The 26,449-nt window shown below is 44.4% G+C and overlaps 1 protein-coding gene across 21 annotated transcripts in view; it reads left to right on the forward strand.

Annotated features, from left to right (window-relative positions):
• Positions 1 to 26,449, forward strand: part of LOC119962070 (R3H domain-containing protein 1-like) — a 189,645-nt gene that overhangs the window by 71,063 nt on the left and 92,133 nt on the right. For 17 of the 21 annotated variants that reach the window (XR_005459795.1, XR_005459796.1, XR_005459797.1 and 14 more), the window contains 4 exons: positions 678 to 929; positions 8,669 to 8,820; positions 11,061 to 11,162; positions 25,022 to 25,264. Coding sequence is in view for 17 of the 21 variants with exons in the window: in XM_038789903.1 (XP_038645831.1) it covers positions 678 to 929; positions 8,669 to 8,820; positions 11,061 to 11,162; positions 25,022 to 25,264 (749 nt within the window). In the remaining 4 variants the exon portion in view is untranslated. The remainder of the gene's footprint in view (positions 1 to 677; positions 930 to 8,668; positions 8,821 to 11,060; positions 11,163 to 25,021; positions 25,265 to 26,449) is intronic. The other 4 variants (XM_038789916.1, XM_038789917.1, XM_038789911.1 and 1 more) reach the window with 3 other exon arrangements.

Here is a 26,449-nt window from a genome sequence, read left to right on the forward strand (position 1 = left end):
ATTATGATACTCAAACCAATTTGAGAATACCTGGATCATTGAATCTATCGGCAATTTAGTTTATCCACTCACTTCTCCGAAGCGTTCTCTTGCAGTTCTGCACTCAAATTTCATATTTTTTATTTTGTTCTGAGGATATCTACTGGCCTACATTAATTTGAGTTAACCCTATTATTTTTTTTGTATTCAAGCAAACGTCTGCTGTTATAGCATTTTAGTCTGTTACGATGTTGCATTCTTTTTCTTGCATCCGAATTGCTAATTTAATTTAATGCTCCGAGCTTTTGCCTTGTTTTAGATTTTCTTAAAAACATTTTGCTCTGTGATGTTTACAATCAGATACAGAAACAAAAAATCGCTAGAAAAAATGTTGCTGTTTAACATCTTGATCTTTAAATAGGAGCTGCTTGTATTATTATTTATGAAGCTTCTGCTTTCTTCTGCTTAGTCTGCATGTTGTAGCTATACAGTTATATCAGAGAAAAGAATTTGCTCAGTTAAATGGATATTAGTTTGTGCTTTAATACTTTAACATATTACAGTCAATAGGGGATTTGCTGATTTTCCTAATATTGTGCATGTTTGAACTCTTTAAACAATTCATCTTAATGCATAGAAAGGAAAAAGGCATGATGTTTCTGTCTCTAGATAAAGATTTTTCATTACTCCTTTCCCAGGTTCAGAGTCTTCTAGTAGTGTAGGGTCATCCACGGGTTCCCTCTCTCGCACCCATCAACCTCTTCCAGTCACAGCTATGAGCCAGACTCATGGTGTGCCAGCCGTCTATTCAGCTGTCAACACTAGTAATTCTCTTTCCTTTGATGGTGGCATGAGTGGGCAAGTGATTCCTACTAGCACTAGCTTCTTTTTGCTTCCCTTGGAAGCTGCAGGCATACCACCTGGCAGTATTCTCGTGAACCCTCAAACAGGTTGGTATCTACTGCTGGGATTTATATGAAATATACTTGTAGTTTGGAATTAACTCTGCAAATATGCACCGTTTTAATATAAATGTTGTTCAGGTCATTAAATGCTCCTGGGTGCTTGTGTATTAAATGTAGCTATTTTCCTCAAATATACTTTGTAACTTAATTTTCATTTATTAATTATACAATTGTCTGTGTCATGTATATTTTTTAAAACTGTACAATTTAAATCTTTCAGATACTTTTTTTCCTCTTCAATGTTTTTCTTAAATAGAATTGTTTTTTGAATATTAAAAATGGTTTTCATATTGATGCATATTCAATTCAAGGACCGATTTTCTGCTCATTGGTTGTAAATACCTCCCCATTGCCACTCTTCACCCTTCCACTGCCTCTAAACCGTCCAACTGTTTATCTAACAACATCCAGTACTGCATTAAAAAATTCCCTCAAATCTATATATTGGGAAGACCGAAGTCATATTTCAGTCCTAATCACAACTCTTCCCAAGCTACCAACTCCATCCCTCTCTCTGACAATTGTCTGAGGCTGAACCACAGTTCACAACCTTGGTTTCGAATTTGACCTCAAGATGATATTCTGACTGTATGTCGTGCCATCACAAACACCATCTATTTCTACCTCTAATGTAGCCTGAGTCCGCCCTTGCCTCAAGCTTATCTGCTGCTGAAACAATCATCTATGCCTTTGTTTTTATAAAGTTGACAACTGGAGTACACTCCTGGCCAGCCAGCCTCCCCTGTACTATCCTCTGTAAACTTGAGGTTATCCAAAACTCTCTTATCTGTGTCCTAACTTGATCCAAATCCTGGAAATCATAACGATTAATCCTGGGCAAGCAATGCTTTAATTTTAAAATTCTCATTATTTTTTTCAAATCCTTTCATGCTCCAACCCTCCTTATTGCTGTAGTCTCCTCCAGCCCAATGACCCACTTGGGCATCCCCAATTGTAATAACTATACCCATTGTTGGCTGTAACTTCAGCTGTCAAGGCCAAAAGCTCTGTAATTGCCTCTCTCAATCTCTCCACCACTTTTTCTCTCCTTCCTCCTTGCCTCTTTGACCAAACTTTTGGTTATCTCCATATTATCTCCTTATGTGACTTGGTGACAGTTTTGTTTGATAATGTTTCTCTGAACTACCTGGAAGCGTAAAGGAACTATATAAATACAAGTTGTTGGTTTTATGCATAGATGAAATATTTAGTTGTCAGAGCAATACCAAATTAAGTAACCATCAACTGTAATAATGAAGTATAGTTTGAACTATGACTGGAGAGGGACAGTTGGCAGGCTAAGACATATTGAAAAAATTAGATACCAGCTTCATTTGACATGAAATTAAAATGACTGTTTGTTTGGTGTCTCCACCGCGCCTCCCCCCAGCGACCGCCAATTCCCATTACTGTGCCCCACCCCACCCCACCCCCATACAACTGCCATTTCCCCTTATTAAAAGAATGAGCAGGTACAAATCTGTAATTACAAGCCATGTGTTAAAAGTTATTCCTGCTGAGGATAACAGAATGATCTCTCATTCAATATGAATTGGGAAAATACAGGAAGCACTGTTTAATTGAAAGGATAGTATGCAATGTAATACTGATTTATAAATATCCATTAAAGTTTATTTTAACAAACCTTTAGAAGGCATAGCTGCATTGAATAATGTCTCGGGGAGGGGGGGGGGGGGGGTTCGTATTTGTAATGTGCCCTTTTTACTTTTTGGATATTTTCAATTAGTTACTATAATTGGATATATTCTCCTTTTTGTCCATTGATTTCCAATGCACTATTTTTATTGCCAACTTCATGATGATTCTAAAGCCCATTTACATCACATGGCAAAGTTTGCGCCTCGGGTATTGCTGACTAAAAGAGACATAAGTTTTTCATCTTGCACTTGTCAGGACATTAGCAAGATTACCAAATGGAAAAGGAACAGCAATTTATACTTGATGAGAATGCAATGATGACTGGTTGGCAAGTGTGCTCTGCTACAGGTGTTGCAATTGAAAATGCACCAGTTAACTGGTGACTGCTCGTCAACTGCCAAACTTTGTTTCAACTCAAACCAGGCAGGTTGATTCTGGTTAAGGCATTGTCATGAAGAATTAACCAGAGCATGCCTGGCATCTATTTTGTTCACTTGAAACAGGACCATTGTGTGTGCATATCTGGGCGGCACAGTAGTACAGTGGTGAGCACTGTTGCTTCACAGTGCCAGGGACCTGGGTTCGATTCCCAGCTTGGTGCATTGTCTGTGCGGAGTCTGCACATTCTCTCTCTCTCTCTCTCTCTCTCCTCCTCCTCAGGTGCCTGAGGATGGCGTTGGGGGATTTTCACAGTACTTCATTGCAGTGTTAATGTAAGCCGACTTGTGACGCTAATAAAGATGATTATTAATGCTCTTTCTGCAATGAACAGGGCTCTGTATATTAATATATATTACATTTCTGCTTCCAATATACGCATGTGCTCCAGACTGCCAGCCTGACTGATAACCTTAAATTGATTGTCAGCGCAACTCTTACAATACTCAGGCATGTTCAGCAAATGTTATCTAATCACAGAATCACGTCTAATGTAAGACACTGTGTTTTGAGTTTTGCAAGCACGGGCTGGTTGGAGACAGTCAATACTTTGCCTGTTGCGAACAGCTGAAGGGACAAGTCGTTTGATACAATCCGCCAGTCTTTGGGATATGTAGCCAACATACCTGGTCGGCATCTCACTGGCACTGAAATTCGTATATCACATTACTCATTTGTGTGATAGGTAGAGCATCTTTTTGGCATGACAACAGCATCCGATTTGTGGTGAACACCACTTGTACTGTTACTGCATGGTAGCAGCGTGAAATGGCTAGCTTCACCTGTTACTCAAATTTTTGAGACGCCCTATCCTTCCAGGGTAACCCGAGGAAGACAGGACACTTTTCAGGGTCAAAAGTGCCGATCTTAAGCCCATTCATGAGTTTGTGCGTATTAATTGTTGTTCCTTTACATTTGGTAATCTTGTGAATGTCCTGAAAAAACTTTGAAATGCATATTTTTTTCAACAATACTCAAATGTTTTTGTTTTAGTGGAGCAAAGCAATTAATTACCTAAACTAGAAGGTTTCCTGATATCTTTCCATGATTGGTATTCTAATGATTCTAATATTAAAAGGTATCCATTAACGAGACTAAAGTTTAGATTTCAGATTTCCTTTCTTATTCTTATCAATCGGCAAATATTAACAGAACCATAGAATTACAAAGATGTAGAAGGAGGCCATCCAGCCCATCGAGTCTGCTCCGGCCCTCTGAAAGAGCACCCTACCTAGGCACACTCCCCCACCCCCAGAACCCCACCTAACCTTCACACCCTTGAACACTAAGGGGCAATTTTGCATGGCCATTGCACCTAATCTGCACATCTTTAGGACTGTGGGAGGAAACTGGAGCACCCGGAGGAAACTCACCCAGATACCAGGGGCAGCAGGGTAACATGGTGGTTAGCATAAATGCTTCACAGCTCCAGGGTCCCAGGTTCGATTCCCGGCTGGGTCACTGTCTGTGTGGAGTCTGCACGTCCTCCCCCTGTGTGCGTGGGTTTCCTCCGGGTGCTCCGGTTTCCTCCCACAGTCCAAAGATGTGCGGGTTAGGTGGATTGGCCATGCTAAATTGCCCGTAGTGTCCTAATAAAAGTAAGGTTAGGGGGGGGGTTGTTGGGTTACGGGTATAGGGTGGATACGTGGGTTTGAGTAGGGTGATCATGGCTCGGCACAACATTGAGGGCTGAAGGGCCTGTTCTGTGCTGTACTGTTCTATGTTCTAAAGTCTGCAGAGAGATTTGGATAGGTTAAGTGAATGGGCTAGGGTCTGGCAGATGGAATACAATGTTGACAAATGTGAGGTTATCCATTTTGGTAGGAATAACAGCAAACGGGATTATTATTTAAACGATAAAATATTAAAGCATGCCGCTGTGCAGAGACACTTGGGTGTGCTAGTGCATGAGTCACAAAAGGTTGGTTTACAGGTGCAACAGGTGATTAAGAAGGCAAATGGAATTTTGTCCTTCATTGCTAGAGGGATGGAGTTTAAGACTAGGGAGGTTATGTTGCAATTGTATACGGTGTTAGTGGGGCCACACCTGGAGTATTGTGTTCAGTTTTGGTCTCCTTACTTGAGAAAGGACGTACTGGCACTGGAGGGTGTGCAGAGGAGATTCACTAGGTTAATCCCAGAGCTGAAGGGGTTGGATTATGAGGAGAGGTTGAGTAGACTGGGACTGTACTCATTGGAATTTAGAAGGATGAGGGGGGATCTTATAGAAACATTTAAAATTATGAAGGGAATAGATAGGATAGATGCGGGCAGGTTGTTTCCACTGGCGGGTGAAAGCAGAACTAGGGGGCATAGCCTCAAAATAAGGGGAAGTAGATTTAGGACTGAGTTTAGGAGGAACTTCTTCACCCAAAGGGTTGTGAATCTATGGAATTCCTTGCCCAGTGAAGCAGTTGAGGCTCCTTCATTACATGTTTTTAAGGTAAAGATAGATAGTTTTTTGAAGAATAAAGGGATTAAGGGTTATGGTGTTCGGGCCGGAAAGTGGAGCTGAGTCCACAAAAGATCAGCCATGATCTCATTGAATGACGGAGCAGGCTCAAGGGGCCAGATGGCCTACTCCTGTTCCTAGTTCTTATGATCTTATGATAAAGTGCAAACGCAGCACAGTCACCTGAGGTCATAATTGAAACAGGGGGCCTGGCGCTGTGAGGCAGCCAAGGTAACCACTGTCACCCATTAATCTTCAATTTGAGTGTGGTGACATGACTTCTTTGTGGTACCAAGTATGTCACCACAAGGAAGTAAAAGCTAGCAAGCAAGTCCCATCTTATTGGACATTGGCACTGATGATTGTGGAAGAACCCTTTCTTGCAGAAAGAGAAAGAATGGTTGAAAATTTACACTCAGAAAATATAGTATTTCTGTGGATTAACTCAAATCTTGCTGAACTTTTTCAGAAAGTTTTCCAGTTTAAGATGTTGTGGCTTATAACTGTGAGAATAGAGCAAGCATGTTGGCTTAGTGTCTTCCAATTACATGTTAATCAGATGATCAGGATGCCCCGGTGAAATATAGTGCATTATCAAAATGAAAATTGGCTTACTGCCCTTCTTTCACTCGCCAACCAAGGACTGAGTTCCACGTGTTTGTTTTCCATCTACAGTCCACTATTTCCTCTAAATATTATCAATTTCTAACTGAAATGTGTGAACACTTTTGGGTAAAGTTTGCAATAATTTGGAGATCAGCCAAGTGACCTACCATTTGCACTTATCAGTTATTTACTAAGTGAATGCTTTAGAAAAAAAATGCTTTCAGATACATAAATAAAATTATCTCTTTAATATCGGATATGGCATGCAATTAATTGCAATTTAAAAAATAGATTGCCATAAATCACACTATTTGTAAATTACGGATATCTGGAAACTTAGTTCTACATGCTACCCAGATTGCAGGAGTAATTTGATTTATTAATTTATTTTTCAAAGGACAGATGGACACCTTTCTGTTAAAGTAAATGAGTTAACTTTAATTATAGATGTTGACACTTCATTGAGTGTTTGAATGCTTTGTCGAATTTCCCAATGTTTCCTTGTTTGGAGGATGGAACAGTAGTCTGAGTTCATGTTCGATCATTAAAAGCAAACATTGAGTCATTCTGTCCATTCATGGCCTCTTGAGATGCTAGACCTCTTCAATTATGTTTGATGTAGTGACTGGTGATTTGGCTAAATCACTAACTAAAGTGACTCTTGTAGCTAAAATGACAGGTGTCGGACTACAACACTTGCTTTGCCTCAGTGATCATGTGCACTGCATATGTGTTACGTGTTCTGTCAAATTGTCCAGTAATGATTTGGGAGTAAATTTACTTGTTTTTCATTGTAATCACTGTAGTGAGGATATTGGACATAATTTTGTGAAATAGATTTTAAGCTTTTTGAACTTTTATGACTTAGATTTTGAAATACGTTTAATAGACCCACATTGTGTACTGCAGGTGATACCTTGAATCTCTTAACTATGTTGAATATTCCCAACAAAACCTTGTTCAGTATGCACCACGGTGTTGTAAGACTTCTTACTGTGCTCACCCCAGTCCAACGCCGGCATCTCCACATCATCCTGGAATAACTAACTGAAGTGTTGAAAATCAGTTGCTCCAAGGAATTACTGAATATGACAATTTTGAAATGATAGGGACTAAACAGGACCAAATTGTCAACAACAACTTGCATTTATATAGAATCTTTATCACAGAAAATTGTACTGCAGCATTTTACAGAAGCCTAATCCGACAGAAGTGTGTGCCATTACAATGGAGATATTCGGCAAGGCCAAAAGATTGGGCAAAGAGATGGGTATAAGGAGGAGAGACAGAGTATGGGGCAAGGCACAGCTGTCAAATGTTGGGGCTAAAGCACACAAAAGTCATGAACAGTTATTGGGTGGAAGAGTGGTTGTAGCACTAATAAAAATGAGCATGTAAAATTTGAGGCATTGAAAGACTGGGAGCAGTTGAGGTTAGCAAGGACAGGGATGGCATGGGAGTGGGATTTGTTGTGGAAAAGGATGGGCGCAGCAGTTTTACATGAGCTGCAGTTTTTGCAGGGTGTAGAGAATTGGACTTTGGCTGGGATCATTTAGAGATATTCAGAGCAGTACTTGACACTGCTGAGACTGAAACAGGCGGTCTTGATGGGAGAGTTTGTGGTTCCAGAAACCCAAATGTAGGTTTCAGTAGGATGGGAAAATGATATCACTCTGAGACAATGGCCATGGAATTAATATAAAGAATATGGAGATTATGACCGGGGTACTGATGATAGTTGACAGCAGAGAAAACTGGGGCTTGAAAGGATGTAGATGAGTGAAGGAGCTCAGTGCGTTGAGTGTACATGTGAAAGCTGACCCCATGTCTGGGAATTATATTGCTATGGGACAGATGCAAATAAAGAGGAGGTGGGAACCAAGGACAAATCCTGAGGATCTCCAGTTATTTGGGCAAGGGTGGGAAATGAGGCCAATGCTGGAGATGCTCTTACTATGATTGTAAACACAGAACCAATCAAAGGAAGTCCAAAGTACCACAACTGCATAAAATAAATTGCATGCAAGTCGTTGGCTGTGTCAGATGGCTGGAAGATTGAAACAGTTGAGTGGTGATAATGCACCATGGCCATACTAACAGAGAATAGGTTTGGCTTGGTAGGAAAGGGAACGAGGGGAAGGCAGTTGGAACAGATTATTTCCAAGTTGAAGAAGCCCATGAATTCCTTGCACTTGAACGTGAGAGTTGAGGGCAGAGTAGAAGAGTTTCAGGAGACAGTTGGTAATGGAGGAAGTTACTTGGGAGTTATCTCTTCTCCAGCATAATCCTGGAGTGTGCTTTTTTGGCAGACAATGTGTATGGCCCTTGTATTCCTTGTTTACACAGAACCAAGACCTGCTGTATGCTACAAGGAATTTTCCTCCGATTCTCTGACTTACTAAGCAAGTTGAAGTATTCCGTTTTAGTTTCCTCCTTTGCTTTCCACTTTTCCTTTATTCCTCAACCTGAATCATTTGAAAAATGTTTAAAATTGTTTATTTTTAAAACTTTATTTTAGGAAACATTTTGTTAATTCCCATTGACACAGGAATCAATTTTTCCCATCCAGGACAGCCATTCATGAATCCAGATGGTACGGCAGTTGTGTATAATCCACCTCCAGCCCAACAGACTGTGAGGAACCCTTTGGCTGGCCCTGCCCAGCAACCACCGCCAACTGTTCCGCAACAGCAGCAAGTAGTGAATCACATACTTTCTCAGGTTAGCTGATTATGGTTTAAAAGCTGAATTGTACAATAGGAAATTAGATTCCAGTGATAATTAGTAATATTGAACTGAATTTAATCTAGTTCTTCACCTATTGACTTTAGTTGGTTATGTTCAAATTGAATGTTGCAAATTAATGTTTGAATATAACTTCTGGTGGCCAGCACCGTGGCACAGTGAGTGTCACTGCTGCCTCACGGCGCCGAGGTCCCAGGTTCGATCCTGGCTCTGGGTCACTGTCAGTGTGGAGTTTGCACATTCTCTGTGTTTGCCTGGTTTTCGCCCCCACAACCCTAGGTGCAGGCTAGGTGGATTGACCACATTAAATTGCCCCTTAATTGGAAAAAATAAATTGGGTACTCTAAATTTATATTAAAAGAACATAACTTCTGGAAAAATAAAAGTATTGACTCATTCAGTCAGTAAAAACCAAGGAAGTAATTTGAAAGTTATAGATGGGAGTTTCATGAGGAAGATATTTGACTCGGTGACATGGTGATGCAGTGGTTAGCACTTCTGCCTCACGACGCCGAGGACCCGGGTTTGATCCTGGCCCCTGGTCACTGTCGTTGTGGAGTTTGCACATTCTCCCTGTGACTGGGTGGGTCTCAGCCCCACAACCCAAAGATGTGCAGGGTCGGTGGATTGACCACGCTAAATTGCCCCATAACTGGAAAAAAAATTTAAAAGCAAAATATTTGACAATAGTCAATAGATAATTAAGTTGAACTCACAGCCTCTGTATCATGGCTATCACTAGCTGTGCGATTATGAAAGACTATTAGATATAGAAATTCAGGAACGCTTCCACAGCAGCTCAATTAGTTAAGGTTCTCAGCTGTGTTCTATTTCAAATAAACTTTTTCACTGGGATGATTTATCTTCAGGACAGTGTCATTTGCGATACAAGCATAAATCAGATGAGTACGATTGGAGTGATAGGCATGTAGAAAGCAGGCTGGAATTGAGGGTTGACAACAAAACAAAGATCTGGATTTACACATCCTCCAATTGGAAACACAGACATGGGGTGGAACATTCAGCCGACAACATTCAACTAAATCATCCCTGATCTGCATCTTAGTTCCATATTCTTTAATACTCTTGCCTCTCAAAAATCTTAACAGTCTCAGTGTTGAAATTTTCCATTGTGTTAGCCTCGACACCTCTTCAAGAGAGAGTTCCACATTTCCACCACACTTGTATGAATGACCTAGCTCTAAGATGTGCCCGCTTGTACTGGGCTCTCCAACCAGAGAAAATATTTCCTCTAACTATCCTTTCAACTCTTTAATAATCTTAACACCTCAATTAGATCATCTCTTAATATTCTATACTCGAGGAAAGACAAATCTAGTCAGTGCAAATTGTACCATTAATGTAACTCTTTTTAAGTCTTTGCTCTGGTGAATCTGCACTCCACACCTTCCAAGGTCAATATATCCTCCCTGTGGTGTGCCTAGAACTGAATACCCAACTGCAAGTGCAGTTTAACCAGAGCTTTATATAACTGTAACATTAATTATAGTTTGTACCTGTCCACTAGATTTTCATGATTACTATATTTGGACCCCTAAATCACTTCTCTTGTTCGCAGTTCCAAGTTTATCAGCAGCTGTCCACCTTGGGATCAAAATAAATGAATTCACACTTCCCCACATTGAGCTTTATCTGCTGCAGTTTTGCCTGCGTATTTAATTTATCAGTGTTTGATTCTATCCACGTTACTAATTTGATGTTGTCAGCAAACTTGGGTATCTTGCTTTTTATCCCTTCATCTAAGTCATTTATGAATAAAAATGAAAAGCTGAAGTCTTACGACAGGTCCCTGTGGGGCACTACTGGTCATATCCTGCAAATCATAGTATATACCAATATCATCTCCTAACCAGTTCTCTGCCAGTTATTTGCCTAGCTTCAGTTACAACCTACTTTCTTATGCAATTAAGATGTTATTTTCAGTATATTGAAAGTTAATTACAGGAATGCATTTTGTAAACCAAATGAGTCGTATCAGACAGTATTTTAAAAGAATTATTTGAAGTTCCTGTATTTGCTAATTTGTAGAACAAAGATTTTTGCAGTAAGTGTGTAAGGATATCAAATGATGTTTCTTGACAGCATTGTTTGTAAATTAATGAAAGTTGGAATGCTTTTTTTGTAATGCTGCAACCTTTTTGGGTTTTATGAGGCTAACATTGCTAAATTAACTATGCAAACTATTGCTTCTTCAGCCAATTCGGGCTCTGCAGTCTTCTTCACAGCCTATCCAGTACTCTACGGTCTCTTACCCACCTCAACTCCTGCCAGTCTCACCCACCCAGCAATACACTGTGGTATTGACACTCAATATTCTTTTCTCATCTTTCTGAAGATCTTTAGTTTGTAGACTTTTAAGTCTTTCTTTTCACTGCTGCTTATTATTAATGTACTCGCTATATGTTGCTGTTGATAATTGGCTGAAGATCTTTCTCGATATAAACACTTGATTTTAAACTAGTAAAATTGATGCCTGTTACGGAAATATAGTTATGCCTCTTAAGTTTTGGACTTCATGTACCAAAACAGCCTTTTCTGGTCATTTAAAAAGATCCGATTTTGATTGACAGATAGAACAGTAAGATCTGCATTTTAGTGGAATGGTAAACCTTTTTTATTCTTTCAATCACAATACAAAGAACAATACAGCAGAGGAATCGGCCCTCCAAGTCCGCACTGGTCATGATACCAACCTTTGCCAAAACCCTCAGCACTTCCTTGTGCCGTATCCCTCTATACCCATCCTGTCCATGTGTTTGTCAAGATGCCTTTTGAACGCCGTTAATACATCTGCCTCCACAACCTTCCCTGACAATGCATTCCATACCCTCACCACCCTGTGTAAAAAAACCTGCCTCGCACATCTCCTCTAAACTTTGGCCCACGGACCTTAAAGCTATGCCCCCTGGTGACTGACCCCTCCACCCTGGGAAAGAGCATTCCTGCCCCTCATAATCTTGTAGATCTCCCAACAGGTCACCCCACAACCTCCTAATGAAAACAGTCCGAGTCTATTCAACCTCTCCACATAGCTAACACCCTCCAGACAAGGCAACATCCTGGTAAACCTCCTCTACACCCTCTTCAAAGCCTCCACATTCTTCTGGTAGTGTGGCGGCCAGAATTGTGCGCAATATTCCAAGTGCGGCCTTACCAAGGTTTTTTACAATTTTAGCATGACTTGCTAGTTTTTTTAGACTCTATGCCCTGTCCAATGAAGGCAAGCATTCGTATGCTTTCTTGATTATCTTGTCCGCTTGTTTTGCAACCTTCAAAGATCTGTGGACATGCACGCCCAGATCTCTCTGACTTTCTATATTGCCATTAACAGTATATTTCCCCTCTATGTTAGCCCTACCAAAAAGCATTACCTCACATTTGTCTGGATTAAACTTCATTTGCCATTTCTCTGTCCAAGTCTCTAACCTGTCTATGTCCTGCTGTATTATCTGACAATCCTCAACATTATCTGCCACTCCATCAACCTTGGTGTCGACTCAATCTTACTAATCAGACCGGCTAGATTTTCCTCCAAATCGTTTATGTATATTACAAACAACAGAGGCCCCAGCACAGATCCCACCCTTCAACTGCGACCTTCTGCCTTCTGTGACTAAGTCAGTTCTATATCCATCTTACCACCGCACCTCTGATGGATTTCAGTAAAGCGTTTGATAAGGTTCCCCACGGTCGGCTATTGCATAAAATACGGAGGCTGGGGATTGAGGGTGATTTAGAGATGTGGATCAGAAATTGACTAGTTAAAAGAAGACAGAGGGTGGTGGTTGATGGGAAATGTTCAGAATGGAGTTCAGTTACGAGTGGCGTACCACAAGGATCTGTTCTGGGGCCGTTGCTGTTTGTCATTTTTATAAATGACCTAGAGGAGGGCACAGAAGGTTGGATGAGTAAATTTGCAGACGACACTAAAGTCGGTGGAGTTGTAGACAGTGCGGAAGGATGTTGCAGGTTACAGAGGGACATAGATAAGCTGCAGAGCTGGGCTGAGAGGTGGCAAATGGAGTTTAATGTGGAGAAGTGTGAGGTGATTCACTTTGGAAAGAATAACAGGAATAAGGAATATTTGGCTAATGGTAAAATTCTTGGTAGTGTGGATGAGCAGAGGGATCTCGGTGTCCATGTACATAGATCCCTGAAAGTTGCCACCCAGGTTGATAGGGTTGTGAAGAAGGCCTATGGTGTGATGGCCTTTATTGGTAGAGGGATTGAGTTCTGGAGCCATGAGGTCATGTTGCAGTTGTACAAAACTCTACTACGGCCGCATTTGGAGTATTGCGTACAGTTCTGGTCGCCTCATTATAGGAAGGACGTGGAAGCTTTGGAACGGGTGCAGAGGAGATTTACCAGGATGTTGCCTGGTATGGAGGGAAAATCTTATGAGGAAAGGCTGATGGACTTGAGGTTGTTTACATTAGAGAGAAGAAGGTTAAGAGGTGACTTAATAGGGGCATACAAAATGATCAGAGGGTTAGATAGGGTGGACAGCGAGAGCCTTCTCCCGCGGATGGAGGTGGCTAGCACGAGGGGACATAGCCTTAAATTGAGGGGTAATAGATATAGGACAGAGGTCAGAGGTGGGTGTTTTACGCAAAGAGTGGTGAGGCCGTGGAATGCCCTACCTGCAACAGTAGTGAACTCGCCAACATTGAGGGCATTTAAAAGTTTATTGGATAAGCATATGGATGATAAGGGCATAGTGTAGGTTAGATGGCCTTTAGTTTTTTTTTTCCATATCGGTGCAACATCGAGGGCCGAAGGGCCTGTACTGCGCTGTATCGTTCTATGTTCTATGATCCCGTGTGACCTCACCTTTTGTACCAGTCTGCCATGAGGCACCTTATCAAAGGCTTTACTGAAGTCCATGTAAACAACATCCAACGCCCTCCCCTCATCAATCATCTTTGTCACCTCTTCAAGAAACTCGATCAAGTTAGCGAGGCACAAGTTCCCCTTCACAAAACCATGCTGTCTATCGCTAATGAGGCAATTTGTTTCCAAATGGGTATAAATCCTGTCCCTGTGAATTCTCTCTAATAATTTAGCTATTACCAACGTGAGGCTCACCGGCCTATAGTTTCCTAGATTATCCCTACTACCTTTCTTAAACAGCGGTACCATATTAGCTATTCTCCAGTCCTCTGGGATCTCACCTGTCGCCAATGAGGATGCAAAGATGTTAGTCAAGACCCCAGCAATTTCCTCCCTTACTTCCCTCAATATTCTGGGGTAAGTCCCATCAAGCCCAGGAGACTTACCTATTTATGTCTTTTAAAAGACCTAATACCTCTTCCTTTTCGATGTTAACATTATTACGACTGTCCACACACCCTACCCAAGAATTATCTTCCACAAAGTCCCTTTATTTAATGAAAACTGATGAAAGTACTCATTTAGTACCTCACCCATTTCCTCTGGCTCAACACATAGATTCCCCCCACTGTCCTTAAGTGGTCCAATCCTTTCCCTGGCCACCCTCTTGCTTTTTATATATGAATAAAAAGCTTTAGGATTCACTTTAATCCTACTTGCCAAGTCCTTTCATGACCCCTCCTAATTTCCCACTTCAGTACCTTCCTACTTTCTTTATACTCCTCAAGGGATTCGACTGTCCCCACCTTTCTAGACCGTACAAAAGTCTCCTTTTTCTTTTTGACGAGGTTCACAATATTCCTTATTATCCAAGGCTCCCTAAACTTCCCATACTTATCCTTCCTTCTCTCAGGAACGTGACTTTCCTGAATCCTTGATGTGGAGCAGTGCTCCAAAAGCTAGTGTTTAAAACAAACCTAATGTTTAAAGACACCCACATGTCTGCTGCTGATTTACGCCCCAACAGCTGCACCCAATCGATATTCTTCAATTCCTATCTAAGGTTATCGGAATTTGCCTTTCCCTAGTTTAGCACCTTAACGCGAGGGTTACCCTCGTTCCTGTCCGAAAGTACCCGAAAATTTACGGAATTGCGGTCACTTCTCCCAAAATGTTCCCCTACTGAAATCTCAACCACCTGTCCAGGCTCATTCCCCAATACCAGGTCTAGTACTGCCCTTCCCTAGTTGGACTATCTATATATTGCATCAAGAAGGATTCCTGGATACATCTTACAAACTCTGCCCCATCTAAACCCCAAGTACTAAGTCATTTGAAGACGAGTCTAATTGCTGGATTCCTTTGATATTGAGAAAATCTAATAGTTTTGTTGTAATATAGCATTAAACAGATGAGGAGGAACACCTATTTGTTCAAAAATGTACTGGGCGTCGAGGGAAGTAATGTTAAAGGAATAATACATGCCAAAAAAGTTCAATAATGGCTTTTCGAGCTATGATTATATTTCTATCTTGGTTATTGATTTTCATTATTTTCTGAATTTTCTTGTGGAAACCTATAGCTGTATAGCCCCTTGACTCTGCAACATTGTAAGATGGGCATTTTTATCAAATGTAAAGAATATAAATGAAACCTTACAGCTTGTGAATTAGGTTAAACAGGAAGGACAGTATTGGTGAGTTGCATTTATTTGTTTAAAGTTTTCCTTTGAGCTAGGCCCTTAAATTAGGGTAGTTGAATGGAAGACGACTCCAGGGCCTATTCGCTAAAATTGATTATTTTTAAGAAGTGAAAATTCTAACTGTGCCTGTGAGAAGGGAGAATATTTTATTCTTATGTTTTTTTAAATTACTTTTGAAATGTCCCCATAACTAGATAATGGCAGAAGCTGACATTTAATCTAAATGTTTACACTTATCGTGAGAATGTTAAAATGATTGCCCTTGACTTAGCCTATTGTTAGCTGCTTGAAGTATAATTTGAATATAATTCACTTAAACTGACGCAAATTTATTAAAAATACTACTGTTTGGATTAAAGCTGAAACCAACTTAGATTTTAAATTAAGCAGGCACACACATCATATATATGAAAAATTACACCTCATATATGTGAAAAATTAATTGATTTCATAGTTTTGCTTTTTGCCTGTCTTCGATATTTAATATGACACAACTTTATTAAAGGCATATAATATTTATTTCAGACACCAATTACTAGTTCCATGTGTATCATCTCAACAAAAATGAAGTAATGTATTCAAATTTGTAGAAACAGTACTGTCTTTTGAGGAATCCGTCTCCATTGGAGTATTGTTCTCTTGATATAAATTACAGATGTGTCCAAGAATGTCTGCACAGACTAAGCGAGAAAACAGTACTTTATAACCGCCTCAGTGCAGATCCTTGACCCCTTGTTCTTCTTAACTTCAAACATGGGAGTCATGGTGGCACAGTGGTTGGCACTGTCGCTTCACAACGCCAGGGACCCGGGTTCGATTCCCAGCTTGGGTCACTGTTTGTGTTCTCCCCATGTCTGCGTGGGTTTCTTCCAGGTCCTCCGGTTTCCTCCTTCAAGTTCCGAAAGATGTGCAGGTTAGGTGAATTGGACATTATGAATTCTCCGTCCGTGTACCCGAACAGGCGCCGTAATGCGGCGACTAGGGGATTTTCATTGTAACTTCATTGCAGTGTTAATGTAAGCCTACTAAAGATAATAATTATTATTACATTGTGCGAGTACTCTGAACATACACTGTACCCATTCCTTTCCACTTTGTTTGTTTTTTTAAATGTGAATATTAATGGCAAAATATATCAAATATGAAGTTCTAAGTATGATGAAATTTACTGACTTAATTGTTTCAGTGGTGACCAGTGGGTTGAAATGTAAAGATGCCATGTTTGCATTATTGACATGGTGTTCGTTTGAAAAAACAGTCATTATGTTTGTGAGAAGGCAGGCTGTGTAAATATCTATGTTATGGGACATGATATCAAAAATCTATCCACTCAGTCAATACTGTAAAATGCTAATATTCCTTCCTAATATGTTCCTCACCCACCAGTCCTCATCCAGAGGTCTAGGCTAATGATCTGGAGACATGAGTTCAAATCCTAGCACGGCAACTTGGGAATGTAAATTTAGTTAATTAAATAGTTGGATAACATCAATAATGGTGACCACGTTAACAATACGTACGGTAGCATTGTGGATAGCACAATCGCTTCACAGCTCCAGGGTCCCAGGTTCAATTCCAGATTGGGTCACTGTCTGTGCGGAGTCTGCACATCCTCAAAGTGTGTGCGTGGGTTTCCTACGGGTACTCCGGTTTCCGCCCACAGTCCAAAGATGTGCAGGTTAGGTGGATTGGCCATGCTAAATTGCCCTTAGTGTCCATAATTGCCCTGGGTGGGGTTACTGGGTTATGGGGATAGGGTGGAGGTGTTAACCTTGGGTAGGGTGCTCTTTCAAGGAGCCGGTGCAGACTTGATGGGCCAAATGGCCTCCTTCTGCACTGTAAATTCTATGAAAATCTATGAAATAGATTGCCATTAAAACACATCAGGTTCTTTGAGGTTTTTTGGGGAAAGAAAATCTGCCATCTTTTTTCAGTCTAGCCCCCAAGCAACTCAGACCCACAATGATGAGGTCGACTCTTACAATCTTTTTTTTTTGAAATAATTTTTATTGAAAAATTTTGAATTTATACAACAATAACGCACCATAGTAAAATACCAAAAATAACAATAATATTAGCAATCATAAACATTCGCCCCACATCCATGAACAACACAGCATTGTAACAACATCGCAAATTAACACAATATTAATTACATAATAGAAACTGCAATAAGGAACCAACCCCCCCCCCCCCCCCCCCCCCCCCCCCCCCCAGGGTTGCTGCTGCTATTGACCAAGATACCTATCTTTGAGCCAGGAAGTCCAGAAAAGGCTGCCATCGTTTATAGAACCCCTGTATTGATCCTCTCGGGGCAAATTTGACCCTTTCCAATTTTATAAATCCCGCCATGTCACTGATCCAGGTCTCCACACTTGGGGGCCTCGCATCCTTCCACTGTAGCAGAATCCTTCGTCGGGCTACTAGGGACGCAAAGGCCAAGACACCGGCCTCTTTTGCCTCCTGCACTCCTGGCTCTACCGCAACTCCAAAAATCGCGAGTCCCCACCCTGGTTTGACTCGGGATCCAACCACCCTCGACACCGTCCCCGCCACCCCCTTCCAGAATTCTTCCAGTGCTGGGCATGCCCAGAACATATGGGCGCGGTTCGCTAGACTCCCCGAACATGTCCTCACCCCCAAAGAACCTACTCATCCTAGTCCTGGACATGTGGGCCCGGTGCAGCACCTTAAATTGGATGAGACTAAGCCTCGCACATGAGGAGGAAGAGTTGACTCTCTCCAAGGCATCCGCCCAAGTCCCGACCTCTATCTGCTCCCCGAGTTCCTCCTCCCATTTAGCCTTCAGCTCCTCCACTGACGACTCCTCCACCTCCTGCATTACCTTATAGATGTTAGACATCTTCCCCTCTCCGACCCACACCCCCGAAAGCACTCTGTCCATCGTCCCCCGCGAGGGCAGCAGAGGGAATCCCTCTACCTGTCGCCTAGCAAACGCCTTTACCTGCAAGTATCTGAACATGTTCCCTTGGGGAAGGCCAAATTTATCTTCCAGTTCCCCCAGGCCCGCAAACCTCCCGCCAATAAACAGGTCCCTCAATTTACTGATGCCCGCCCTTTGCCATCCCCTAAATCCCCCATCCTTGTTCCCCGGGATGAACCGATGATTGCCACCCAGTGGAGCCTCCATCGAGCCCCCTGTTTCCCCCCGATGCCATCTCCATTGTCCCCATATACTTAGGGTCGCCGCCACCACCGGGCTCGTGGTAAACCTCTTAGGGGAGAGCGGCAACGGCGCCGTTACCATGGCACCCAGGCTCGTACCTCTACATGACGCCATCTCCATTCTTTTCCACGCCGCCGCTCCCCCCTCCATCACCCATTTATGCACCATTGACACATTGGCCGCCCAATAGTACCCCAGAAGGTTGGGCAGCGCCAGCCCGCCTCGATCCCTCCCTCGCTCCAGGAACACCCTCTTCACTCTCGGAGTCCCATGTGCCCACACAAAGCTCAAAATACTGCTAGTCACTCTCCTAAAGAAGGCCCTGGGGATAAAGATGGGCAGGCACTGAAAGAAGAACAAGAACCTCGGAAGCACCGTCATTTTGATGGACTGTACCCTCCCCGCCAACGATAATGGCAGCATGTCCCACCTCTTGAACTCCTCCTCCATCTGATCTACAAGTCTGGTGAAATTATGTTTGTGAAGAGTCCCCCAGTCCCTGGCCACCTGCACCCCCAGGTACCTAAAGCTCTCCCCTGCCTGCCTAAGCGGGAGCCTACCAATTCCTTCCTCCTGGTCTCCAGGGTGCACCACAAACACCTCACTTTTGCCTAAATTTAATTTATAACCTGAAAAGGTCCCAAACTCAGCTACCAGCTCCATCACCCCCGGCATCCCTCCCACCGGGTCCGCCACATACAGTAACAGGTCATCGGCATACAACGACACCCTATGTTCCTCCCCACCTCGCACCAAGCCTCTCCACCTCTCTGAATCCCTCAACGCCATCGCCAGCGGCTCGATTGCCAGTGCAAACAACAAGGGGGACAGGGGGCAAGCCTGCCTGGTCCCTCGGTAAAGCCGGAAGTACTCCGACCTCCTCCCATTCGTGGCCTCACATAGCAGCCTTACCCATCTAATTAACCCTTCACCAAATCCAAACCTCCCCAACACCTCCCATAGGTACCCCCACTCCACTCTATCGAAGGCCTTCTCCGCATCCAGCGCCACCACTATCTCTGCCTCCCCCTCAATCGCCGGCATCATGATGACATCCAACAATCTCCGCACATTCGTGTTCAGCTGCCTTCCCTTCACAAAACCTGTCTGGTCCTCGTACACAACCCCTGGCACACAGTCCTCTATCCTGGTGGCCAGGATTTTTGCCAGCACCTTAGCATCCACGTTGAGGAGAGATATGGGCCTGTATGAACCACACTGCTGGGGGTCCTTGTCCCTCTTTAATATTAACGAGATCAGCGCCTGCTACATCGTCGGGGGCAAAGTCCCCCCTTCCCACGCTTCATTGAGTGTCCGCACCAGCAAGGGGCCCACTAGGTCCACAAACTTTTTATAAAATTCCACTGGGAACCCATCCGGCTCCGGTGCCTTCCCTGACTGCATCTGCCTGATCCCCTTAACTAGCTCCTCCAGCTCAATCGGCGCACCCAACCCCTCCACCTTCTCCTCCTGCACCTTCGGGAAAGAAAGCCCGTCGAGGAACCTCTCCATTCCCCTCCTTCTCCCCCGTTGGCTCCGACCGGTACAGTTCCCCGTAAAAGTCCTTGAAGACCTCATTCACCTCTACCCCCTTTCGCACCACATTCCCACTCTTGTCTCTCACTCCAGCAATTTCCTTAGCCGCATCCCACTTGCGGAGCTGATGAGCCAGCATCCTACTCGCCTTTTCACCACGTTAGTACACTGCCCCTTGTGCCTTCCTCCACTGTGCCTCCGCCTTTCTAGTGGTCAGCAAATCAAATTTAGCCTGCAGGCTGCGCCTCTCCCCCAACAGTCCCTCCTCTGGTGTCTCTGCATACCTCCTGTCTACCTCCAGCATCTTTCCCACCAGTCTATCCCTCTCACTCCTCTCGCTCCTCTCCCTGTGTGCCCGGATGGATATCAGCTCCCCACGAATCACTGCCTTCAGGGCTTCCCAGACCGTCCCCACCTGAACCTCCCCCGTATCATTCACCTCGAGGTACCCCTCAATACTTGCCCGGACCCTCCTACACACCTCCTCCTCCGCCAACAACCCCACATCCAACCGCCACAACGGGCGCTGGTCCCGCACCTCCCCCATCTCCAACTCTATCCAATGCGGAGCGTGGTCCGAGATTGCAATGGCCGAATACTCGGCCTCCTCCACTCTCGGAATCAGTCCCCTACTCACCACGAAGAAGTCTATCCGAGAGTAGACCCTATGTACGTGGGAGAAGAAAGAGTACTCGCGTGCCCTCGACCTCACAAACCTCCATGGATCCACCCCACCCATCTAGTCCATAAACCCTCTCAGTACCTTGGCCGCTGCCGGCCTCCTACCCGTCCTGGAGCTGGACCGATCCAGTGAAGGATCCAACACCCTATTGAAGTCCACCCCCCCTCCCCATGATCAGACCTCCCGCCTCCAGATCCGGGACCCGTCCCAATATACGCCTCATAAAGCCCGCATCGTCCCATTTTGGGGCATACACACTAACAAGTACCACCTTCTCTCCTTGTAGCCTGCCCCTAAATGCTGAGACCCAGGCTATTAGAATAGATGGCATTGAGGTGCGTAGGGAAGAAGTGTTGGCAATTCTGGACAAGGTGAAAATAGGTAAGTCCCCGGGGCCTGATGGGATTTATCCTAGGATTCTCTGGGAAGCCAGGAAAGAGATTGCTGAGCCTTTGGCTTTGATTTTTATGTCATCATTGGCTACAGGAATAGTGCCAGAGGACTGGAGGATAGCAAATGTGGTCCCTTTGTTCAAGAAGGGGAGTAGAGATAACCCCGGTAACTATAGGCCGGTGAGCCTCACGTCTGTTGTGGGTAAAGTCTTGGAGAGGATTATAAGAGATACAATTTATAATCATCTAGATAGGAATAACATGATTAGGGATAGACAGCATGGTTTTGTGAAGGGTAGGTCATGCCTCACAAACCTTATCGAGTTCTTTGAGAAGGTGACTGAACAGGTAGACGTGGGTAGAGCAGTTGATGTGGCTTATATGGATTTCAGTAAAGCGTTTGATAAGGTTCCCCACGGTTGGCTATTGCAGAAAATACGGAGGCTGGGGATTGAGGGTGATTTAGAGATGTGGATCAGAAATTGGCTAGTTGAAAGAAGACAGAGGGTGGTGGTTGATGGGAAATGTTCAGAATTGAGTTCAGCTACGAGTGGCATACCACAAGAATCTGTTCTGGGGCCGTTGCTGTTTGTCATTTTTATAAATGACCTAGAGGAGGGCACAGAAGGTTGGATGAGTAAATTTGCAGACGACACTAAAGTCGGTGGAGTTGTAGACAGTGTGGAAGGATGTTGCAGGTTACAGAGGGACATAGATAAGCTGCAGAGCTGGGCTGAGAGGTGGCAAATGGAGTTTAATGTAGAGAAGTGTGAGGTGATTCACTTTGGAAAGAATAACAGGAATGCGGACTATTTGGCTAATGGTAAAATTCTTGGTAGTGTGGATGAGCAGAGGGATCTCGGTGTCCATGTACATAGACCCCTGAAAGTTGCCACCCAGGTTGATAGGGTTGTGAAGAAGGCCTATGGTGTATTGGCCTTTATTGGTAGAGGGATTGAGTTCCGGAGCCATGAGGTCATGTTGCAGCTGTACAAAACTCTGGTACGGCCGCATTTGGAGTATTGCGTACAGTTCTGGTCGCCTCATTATAGGAAGGATGTGGAAGCTTTGGAACGGGTGCAGAGGAGATTTACCAGGATGTTGCCTGGTATGGAGGGAAAATCTTATGAGGAAAGGCTGATGGACTTGAGGTTGTTTACATTAGAGAGAAGAAGGTTAAGAGGTGACTTAATAGGGGCATACAAAATGATCAGAGGGTTAGATAGGGTGGACAGTGACAGCCTTCTCCCACGGATGGAGGTGGCTAGCACGAGGGGACATAGCCTTAAATTGAGGGGTAATAGATATAGGACAGAGGTCAGAGGTAGGTTTTTTACGCAAAGAGTGGTGAGGCCGTGGAATGCCCTACCTGCAACAGTAGTGCACTCGCCAACATTGAAAGCATTTAAAAGTTTATTGGATAAGCATATGGATAGTGTAATGGCATAGTGTAGGTTAGATGGCCTTTAGTTTTTGACTTCCCATGTCGGTGCAACATCGTGGGCCGAAGGGCCTGTACTGCGCTGTATCGTTCTATGTTCTATGTTCTAACCATAACATACCTACCCCCCTTATCCGCCACCACCTCCGATGCCTCAAACAACACATTTTTCCCCACCAGAATCGCCACTCCCCGGTTCTTCACATCCAACCCAGAGTGGAAAACCTGCCCCACCCATCCCTTCCTCCGGCGGATCTGGTCCGCCACCTTCAGGTGGGTCTCCTGAAGCATTGCCACATCTGCCTTTAGCCCTTTCAGATGAGCAGATGCCCTCGACCGCTTCACCGGCCCATTCAACCCTCTCGCATTCCAGGTGACCAACCGGATCAGAGGGCGTCCCTCCCCCGTCGACTAGCCATAGCCCGTCGACTGCCCGCCCCAGGCCAGCACCCCCTGCCCGACCCAGTCCCCACGGCGACAACACCTCACCTCTGTCCCCCCAGCCCCCACCAGCTCCTTCCTGACCCTACCAGCAGCAACCCGGTATTCCCCTTTTCCCCCCCCTCCCCTTCCCCCCCCGGCTAGGAACCCTCCCAGCCGCAAACCGTCCTCCATTGTACTTCCGTGGGTCAGCTAACTTCTGCTGACCCCGGAAACTCCCGCCAATAATCCGACCCCTCCCAAAGTGGGATCATCCCCCAATCTATCCCTCCTCCAGGCACCGCTCCAGCGCGGGGAAGAACCAGTTAAGGCCCCGCCTCCCCCATCATCGTCTCCGCCCCCAGCTCCGCAGCGCGGGAAACCAGAGGAAAGCCCGCACTCTCGCACTGCCCCACCACACTCTTCTGACGCAGCTCCCAAATACCAGCCCCACTCCATACCCCCAACCCGACATAGAATACAATACAACAAACCCCCCCCAACCCTCCCCGCAAGATACAAAACTCAAGCAATGCCCACAGCAAAAAAAAACATAACAGAACAACACCCCCATAAATAACCATATCAAAATTGCAAAAGTACAAAAAAACAAAAAAAAGAAGAACACAGCAACAGCAGAAACCAGCAATAAAGCATTACAACCGACCCCCCAACCCCTAGTTCAAGTCCAGTTTCTCCGTCCGCACGAAGGCCCACGCCTCCTCCGGGGAATCGAAATAGTAATGCCGGTCCGAATAAGTTACCCACAGGCGCGCGGGCTGCAACATTCCGAACTTTATCTTTTTCCTGTAAAGCACCTCTTTCGTCCGATTAAATCTGGACCGCCGCTTAGCCACCTCCGCACTCCAATCCTGGTAGATCCGTACGACCCCATTCTCCCAATTGCTGCTCTTCACCTTCTTGGCCCAGCGCAGCACACACTCCCGATCACTGAACCGGTGGAACCTCACCAGCACCGCACGCGGGGGTTCATTCTCCTTAGGCCTCCTGGCCAGTACTCTGTGTGCTCCCTCCAGCTCCAAGAGCAGATGGAAAGACCCGGCCCCCACTTGCGAGTCCAGCATTGTAGCCACGTAGGTTGTCAGGTCCGACCCCTCCAGCCCCTCCGCAAGGCCCAAGATCTACAGGTTTTTCCGCCTCATGCGGTGATCAAGCTCCTCGAAGCGTTCCTGCCACTTCTTGTGGAGTGCCTCGTGCCCCTCCACCTTACTCACGAGGACCACGGCCTCCTCCTCTCGTTCAGTGGGCTGCGTCTGCAACTCCTTGATGGCAGCACCCTGGGTCGTCTGAATCTCCGACAGCCTTCTGTTCGTTTGTAAAGCAGCGCAGGAGAGCAGCTTGTTGCTCCTGGGCGGGCCCACTGCTTCCACTCCTCTGGAGCTCGGCCGGCCGCCATCTTGGATTCCTTCCCCCGTTTTTTCTGGGGAGCTGCTGCTGTTTTTTCCCCCTTTCCACTCCGAGTTCGAGTCATGGACTGCGGGGAAAGTCGATATGCGCACCTTCTCCCACCTTCTTGGTGACGTCAAAAATTTCCGTTTTGGGCTCTAAAAAGAGCCGAAAAGTCCGTTTAAAACGGGAGCTCCCAAATGTGTGGCTTCCTACGTCATCGCCGCCACCGGAAGTCCTTACAACCCTTTTTAATGGTTTAGCAGTCTGCTCAGTTATCAAGAAGGTGATTCACCGCCACCACCAGTAGTTCAAGAGCAATTAGGTGGGGACAGTTTTGCTGGCCTTGCCGGTGACACCAATGTCCTATGAATGATTTTTGTTTCAATGATCGATCTTAATTGCTTTAAATAGAAAGAGTAGGTGCTTGACCTCCATTAAATAGGGCATTTTCCAGCTTGATAAACATGTGCATGGCTTTTGTTACATAGAATGAGTGGATGCCCCAATTATACGTACAGTTCTATTTTAATCACAATCTTTTTGTTTTTCCATGCAGCAAGAAAGCCTTGGGGCCCAGTTTAGCCAGATGAGCCTTGGCCGTCAGCCATCTGCTGATGCTGCCGATACCCACACTGCCATATTCCCATCATCTGTGGTGCTTCAGCCACAACAGCAACCTGGATTTATCATGGCATCTCCGGGACAGCCACTTCCTACTTCTAGCTATTCTGCTCCTGGTCCATCGGTTAATCAACAGGTGCTTCAACAACAGGGATACGTGCAGCAGCCTATTCAGCAGGTAAAAATAATGAAGGGCAGCATACCAGTTTCTTACTATTGAAATGAGAAAAATGGGCAATTTCTCATCTATGTAAAAAGAATTTCATACAAATCTCAAAATTCATTCTTGGCTTCTTCAGCATCTTTCCAAATTACCACTCCCCACCACCAACACCACCGCATTTCCTTAATTGACGTTTGAGAAGTAGCTCCCAACTCTTTCCTTGTTCATTGCCTCATCTATTGCTTCAGCTCTGTTCCCATTATACATCTACTGTTAATTACCTTATGGATCTAGCTTGAGGATTACTAAAAGCAGTTTTGAAAGTGTAAAGAATATTTTTCAGGGGAAAGATCTCATTGTTTTTAATTTCCTCAGATAAACGTAACTAAGATACAGAGCTGAGTGCGATGGAAAGCTTGCATGCAGCTAGTTTCTGTGATTCGAAGTCACATAATTTTCTTGTTGTGGAAGACCAAGTTTATGTTCAAGTTAAGGGGTATTACTGTTAGAGCGTAGACCTTAATATTAACATTAAGCAATTGTAGGTAAATTAAAACATGTAGTCCACGCAGGATAAAGCTTTTACATCACCACTGTAATATGGCACTTGACCCAACAATGAACACTTTAATACAATATATATTCAGGTCTGTCAATAATAGTTATTATTTTGAGTGCGCTGTTTGGTTGGCCTGTGACCATGCTTCAGAGTCTCAATTATTGAGAAATTCATGTTAAGTACCACTTTTGCCTTGTGCATTTCCTGTGTGGGAATTCATGCCACCTCACTTAAACTCAGCAACTTGAGTAGCAGGTAGGTCACAACTTAGGTGCTCTTAATGATCATCTATTGGATGCCAATGTAGTTTAGCTGGCTGAAACCCGAGTTTAGCAGCACATTAACCTGGTAAGCTGCATGCCTATATTGACCCAGATGGAATTCCCCAGTTGTTCCCACTGGCTGGATCTTCTGGCCTTGCCAAAATCAACCCCTGTTGTGTTTTGGAGGTGTGGTACTAGGGAGCACACAAGTTTAAAACACTTATGGACGGCACAGTAGCACAGTGGATAGCACTATTGCTTCACAGCGCCAAGGTCCCACGTTCGATTCCTGGCTTGGGTCACGGTCTGTGCGGAGTCTGCACATTCTCCCCCATGTCTGCGTGGGTTTCCTCCAGGTACTTCGATTTCCTCCCACAA

The sequence above is a fragment of the Scyliorhinus canicula genome, chromosome 2, assembly GCF_902713615.1.
Source record: "Scyliorhinus canicula chromosome 2, sScyCan1.1, whole genome shotgun sequence".
Classification (NCBI taxonomy): domain Eukaryota; kingdom Metazoa; phylum Chordata; class Chondrichthyes; order Carcharhiniformes; family Scyliorhinidae; genus Scyliorhinus; species Scyliorhinus canicula.